General features: G+C 43.1%; 1 protein-coding gene across 1 annotated transcript; it reads right to left on the reverse strand.

The window, feature by feature from the left end:
* Positions 1-2,771: 2,771 nt before the first annotated feature.
* LOC147433425 (karrikin insensitive 2 receptor CA-like) lies at positions 2,772-4,411 on the reverse strand. Its single transcript, XM_086492986.1, has 2 exons — positions 3,789-4,411; positions 2,772-3,423 (listed from the first exon to the last, which is right to left on the reverse strand). Exons 1-2 carry the CDS (start codon positions 4,214-4,216, stop codon positions 2,958-2,960), a joined length of 894 nt encoding a protein of 297 aa, XP_086349112.1. The 5' UTR covers positions 4,217-4,411; the 3' UTR covers positions 2,772-2,957.
* Positions 4,412-6,330: the final 1,919 nt, after the last annotated feature.

The following is a 6,330-nucleotide window of genomic DNA, read 5'->3' on the forward strand; positions in this document are numbered from 1 at the left end:
TCAGCTTAGGACACTTCTCTTTGAATAATTTAACCAAGAGAACCACAAAGTGCCATGATAATTGAATATCCAGAAAGGTCTCTCCGCTCATGAAGTTTTGTTTTAGAGTACACGCATCATGGTTCATGATCCATGTCCACCAGATCCTGGAGACATATATAGAAACATTAAAGATGACATTGGAAGGAGATTTTTACATAGTTCTCATACAAAGTGAGAGTTTTAGATAATAATATATCAATATATGTTTCCATTATTGAAAGATACATCTCTGTCGCCAAAATTCTTTCTTTGTGGATACCTCCTTCATCCCGCATAGCTTTCAAACATGATTTCACTTTTCTTCTTGAGTCAAGTCTGTGTGGACCTCCAATTTTGTCGATCCTTTCTCTCAACATCTCCTTCTTGAAATCTATGCTCGTCAACCTTGAAAGATTGGTAAACAAAATCCACATGGTTCAAGGTAGCAAGATCCCTACCAAGAACAAGTCTTTTGGATGCATTTTCCAATGGATTGATTAAATCCTTTCCATTGTGAATAAAGTCAGTTTCATGTAGATCCAAGATGCTACCATTAGCACCCATGTTAGTTGTTAATGGCCAATCTTTCCAAGGGATTGAGAACCTCTTACTTGCAAGGAATGTGTAGTCCTGGATCATGATCTTCCTCCGTCAAGCATCCCCATCAGAGGCATGACCATTTAAAGGGCCAACGAGATTTTTCAAATATACATTCCAATATTACAATAGTACATCCCATTGTTCTCTTGTGAACAAGAAGTCAAACCTATTGTAGGTGAGCTGAACAAAAAGAACAAGCTTTGGTAGACAATCAATGAAAGGATTTGCAATCAAAACTCTAGCATAATGTGAAATCTCATTCTCTTGGAAAGAATCAATCATTTTATTGTATCCATCTTCCCCCTCCCCAACTCGCACAAGAAAATTTGGTGTGCATATGTGTCCCTACTTTTTCCCACAAAATCCAACAAGTTCATCAGTTTTTGCTATCTATCTAACCATTGTTTTGATGACAGTTTCATCTTCATCAACAATGACAGGTACAAATCCTAAGGAGAGATCGTTTCTTATCATGTGATTCCTATATACTTAGACATGTTCTATACTAGATGAACTTTCTTGTGGCTCTCATTGTGGTGGACATGTGTGGACCGCCAGCTAGATTCAATGAGAGAAAATTGTGCAATCTTATTCCACTCCATTTTATAGCTTCAAACAAATCCTTTGTTGACTCCAAGTACCGTTGGCTTAGGGGTCTCTGGCAATGTTCGGAGAGACATCCATAATGAACCTCCATAATGCCCTTTTTCCCTCCAACTAGCCAAGAATATGCGCATTAATAAAGTCAATGCAAAACTTTTTGACATCTCCACAACCCACAGATTCAGACACACTTTCTTAAAGGCTTCTTACCCTGATCTTAAAGTTGCAACCTTTGTTCGTGTTAAGCCAAATGTATTTCTGTAGTTTGCAAACCAAGAAACACTTGATTCAAAAAATATCTTGTATCTCTGAGTTAGTCATGTAATCCAACCTTTGACCTTCCCTAGTGTCTCAAGCGCCTCTGGAGATTTGTGCTTGAGACTCTCGATAAACTCGCATGAGAAAATCTCGTTCTTTAGGAATTGAAGCACACTCACCACATTGAAGAGTGTCATACGGCACACTAAGAACATTCACTCTTTTGCACTTCTTGTGATGAAATGTTCCAAGAATGTCTATCACTTTGTATCAATCAACAATGTTGCTTTCGGGGACGGTTCACAATACCAATTAGCTCCCCCTCTACTATCATCTAAGAATGGGTTTAAATCGGAAAAATTTGTCGCTTATTGTATATTATTTTTGCCAACATCCCCAACAAAGAGAGACTAATATAGTGTTTTTTGTGCAAAGAAGCATTTCTTTTGATCCACATTAGTACATGCTTTCATCCTCTATATAGCTTTGGCTGCATTCTTATTACAATCTTTAAAAACTATAGGCCAAAAATCAAGGTACTTTGCTGATGTACCTTTAATGAGGAATCAACTCACTTAGGGTGTATGTTATCCATGCAACTATGCCAAAATCGGCATGGATGTTACAAAATGACTTGCATAGTTACAGCAAGGGAAATGACTGGGGCATCATGTGTGCCGATGCATGAGACACAATCATCTCAAAAACTATGCAACATGTGATTGGTGCCAAGGTCTATACCAAATGGTGCTTCATTCCTAGAAAGATCCACTATCTTGTCAAGTTGACAGACCCAATATTCTTGACCTATTTTCAAGAATTTTGAAAAAAATAAGCCATAACAAGCTAGTTCCGACTTCCAAAGAGAAGCATAAAAGGGTACACCCACGCAAGGAGGGGGTAATACTTTTGAGTTACTCCCCTTTTCTCAAATAACTACACCTCAAAGAGGTGTTGTTGGAATTTTCTTTGTTACCCACACAACTGCCCCGCCCCCCCCCCCTCTCTCTCTTTCATGCTTCCTTTGGTGTGGGTGTGACACCTTATCACATCCATGTCTTATCAAGCCAAATAACAATTACTGGTCACCCTTGCATGTGGGGGGCACCTAAGCACTAGCTATTTCATTTGCATAATTCCTTTGCAATATCAATAATGGAGATGGCTCTCTTGACAAGAGACTCGAGTTCAAACCCCAGCTTAAGCATCTCATTGACTATTGTCAATGTAGGAGCGGATAAGAATTGCTCGTATACAATACATCACACACATATCTCACAGTTTACCTACAATAGAAACATGATAGCATGAATGGAAAATAATGGAGAATGTATTTACCTTGGATAATTAGGGTGTTACTGAGCTAAGCAACGTAGCTTGCTGCAAGTAGAGGTACGAGAGAGAGAGAGAGAGAGAGAGAGAGAGAGAGAGAGAGAGAGAGAAGGGGGGGGGGGGGGGGAGGGAGGGAGGGAGTACTATTCGAGATGCCGGAGCAAGGCGGCGCAAAAGAGCTTAGGGTCAGAGAGCTGGGGAATATGACCCTCTGTCTGCAAGATTTCTAGGTACCCATTACTATTGCTGCCCCCTACATATTGTTGCTTAAGATAGTCTGATACCAAGAGGGGAACTGCCAAGTCCTTGCAAGTTTGCAACACATGCACTTCTGGCATGCACTCACCGCGCTGCTTCAGCATCAACTCCTCCACCGTGCCTCTGTAATCGCTCTCAAAAATAGCCTTTGCCATCGCCACTGCCACCTCCGGCCTCATGCTTGATAGTGTTTGTGAGAATGCATCAATTGCATCCTGATCTGCCTCCATGCCCACCACGGCCGCCGCAAAATTTGCTGCCCACCCTTCGAAATCCGCCTCCATTGCACCAAACATATGTTCCAAATCTTCCTGCTCAAAGCCGCCATAGTAGTCCCGGTCATTCAAGTACCTGCCATGACACCACGGTCCATATTGTAATGATGAAACTCTCTTAGATAATAACATGAGGGTTGGATGGGATTAAATGCATGGATTAGCCTCTAAGCATGAGGCTCTCTCTCTCTCTCTCTCTCAAGTCATGGTGAGGCATGCACTTGACATACAGAGCATGTTGTTTCTCACTTTAGAAGTTGTATTCAGGGAAGGGACTGACTTCTACTGATAAATAAAGCATGGTTAATCTCCTTCACATTCTCTTTAATATGTGCACGCAGACGCTCTCCTATGCACATGCACAAACATTCATTTCTGGGATATTGAATCATGCAGTGTAGAAAGACGAGCATCATTGCTGCTGGCAAATGACATGTCTACCTGGGGGAAGCGCCGATGAGGATAAGCTTTTTGAAGAGATGCGGGCAGTCGAGGGCGGCGATGCAACCGATCATCGCAGACATAGAATGGCCAACAAAGCTGCATGACTCAATGTGGAGCTCTTGCAGGAGAGCGTTGAGCAGATTAGCAAAGTCATCATAAAGGGAGCTCGATTTCGGATCGAAGATTGACGGGACTGCTTCGTCAAAATCGTCAGGATCGGTTGCGCACGCGCCTGGCCAATCCAGGAGCACCACCCTGCAGGCGGAGCTCATATGATTGGCTAATGAGTTCACCACATGAGTCCATTGGTCTTGGGTGCCGCCAAAACCATGAGCTAGCACTATTGTTTCCTCTGCATCGTCATCACCCACCACCTTCACGTTCATGGCCTCCTCCAGCGTCTTGCCGTCCTTTAAGAATACCATATCGCTTGTACTATACACACAGAGGTGCGCGGTGTGTGTGTGTTGTGGGGGGAGCTGCAATATCGGAGCTTGTTAAACACTCAGAGAGAAACAATAAAGAATGCAGATTTGCTGCGCTGTGAGAGAGAGAGAGAGAGAGAGACGGAAATGGGAGGACGGGGGGTTCATCACCGGGTGACAGCCACCACCAACCAATCTCTCTCACACACGCACGCGCTAGTCGCCCCCGGCAGGCCTGCCCCCCCATGTAAAGCCTACCTACATGAGAGAAGAGACAGAAGCTAGCTTTTCCAGCTCTCTTTTTCAAAAGACTTTTTATCGCGCCCGCTCAAAGGTGCACGTTTGCAGACGGCCGGCACTGCCCACACTCTCTCTCTCTCTCTCTCTCTCGTCAGCTGCTGCTGTCTCCCGAACCTCTCTCTCTCTCTCTCTCTCACATAACCTCTCTCTCACATCACTGATCACTCACACCCCCATTGACATGATGATTATGATGACGACGGTATTGATCCCCTTTCCTTTCACATTGGCGCTTCTCCTTCACCTTTTAAGCTTTTGAGCAGTACAGAAAATGTGTTAAAAGAGAGAGAAAGATTACAAATGTCCCCAGGGAGGCCTAGTCACTATGTACTAACATAAAATGGCGAAAGGGGGAGTCCTTTACACGTGTCACAATCTGCAACCTGAAGGTTAAAGTCCAAAACAAAAACAAGCCCTTTTGCACGCAATAAAGAGGAAGAGAGGCGGGGAGAGAGAGGCCGCCGAAGGCGACCGGCCGTACTAGTATGGTCTAAAGGGGATCTAGGGCTCAAATGTTTTTTTTTGGGGGGGGGAGGGGGGGGGGTGTGGTTTAATCTCATCAGTCGAATCATTTGGTGAACTAGGACTAACTAAGGATGGGTGAACTAAAGGTGAACTAAGGAGGGGTAAACTAGGGTATGATCATGTGTCATGCCAACATAGGCAACGACACGCGCTAACGTGGTGGTAAGGCATTCGTGTGGCAACTAAGAGGTCTTAGGTTCGATCCACACCCTACGAAGCGGGTGAACTAGGGGTGAACTCAGAGCGTCATTTTTTGCACCGAGTTCACCCCTTAGTTCACCAAAGATCGGACGACTGAGATCAAAGTCGCTTCGCACCCCCAAATTTGGGCCTTAGATCTCCCCTCATTGACCCCGTGTAAGATAGTGACGAGGCTAGGGAAGGATAGAGACCATCATGAGCAACATAGAGATATGGTCACACACTTTGTGACAAACTCATAAGAGGTTACAACTTAGTGTTTGATCTAAACTAGTCTACAATAGATAAATAGCAAATGAATCATCGAAAGCCTTATAGGAGCATAGAGGCTAAATAGAACACTCCTCCACCTTTTCCATATGGTAAATCTTTGAATTTCCCTTATGTAGCATCCTTAATCACTAAAGTGGCCTTTTTCATCACATTGATGAATCTATTAAGCATAAAATTTATTTGGATTACCGTCAAGACTAGGAACCTTGTTGGGCTTCAGGTTCTCAATAGCTTCTCTAATCTCCCCTTCAGTCAGGGGGTGGTTTGGGTGTCTAGCCAATTAAGGGGATACAAAATTTTCCCTTGAAACATCTGTTTTTTCTCTAGCTTGTGTGACCTAGCTTTCATTCCTTAGGGGAGATTAGAGAAGAATTCTTGTATAAATATTAAGTTGCCTTGGTGGGAAGACACCTTTTTATTCCTTAGGGGGGATTAAAGAAGATATTAGAGAAGAATTCTTGGATAAATACTAAGTTGTCTTGGTGAGAAGACACTTGAACTCCATCACCATTCTTCAAAAGTGAATGAGATCCTTGCTTTCTTTTAACTCCAAGGAGGGAGGAGTAAAAATTGAGCCATTCCCCTCCATAAGGGTAGTGGTATTCTTCTAGTTACTTGATCTCCTTGGCCTCTCTTCTAAACTCAATAAGAGTCTTCTAAGTTTTCTTGGTAGCCAAGTCCCAAGCCTTAAAAGCGTTCTTCTGATAAAAAAGCCTCTTGAAAGATGCATTTGACTTTATTTCTCACATACTTAAGTTTAAACACTGAGCTATCAAGATGAGGCCAGCCACCCTTATAATTGCAATCCGCTTTAT

Source organism: Adiantum capillus-veneris, chromosome 20, assembly GCF_014529385.1.
Source record: "Adiantum capillus-veneris isolate H3 chromosome 20, ASM1452938v2, whole genome shotgun sequence".
NCBI classification, from domain to species: Eukaryota; Viridiplantae; Streptophyta; class Polypodiopsida; order Polypodiales; family Pteridaceae; genus Adiantum; species Adiantum capillus-veneris.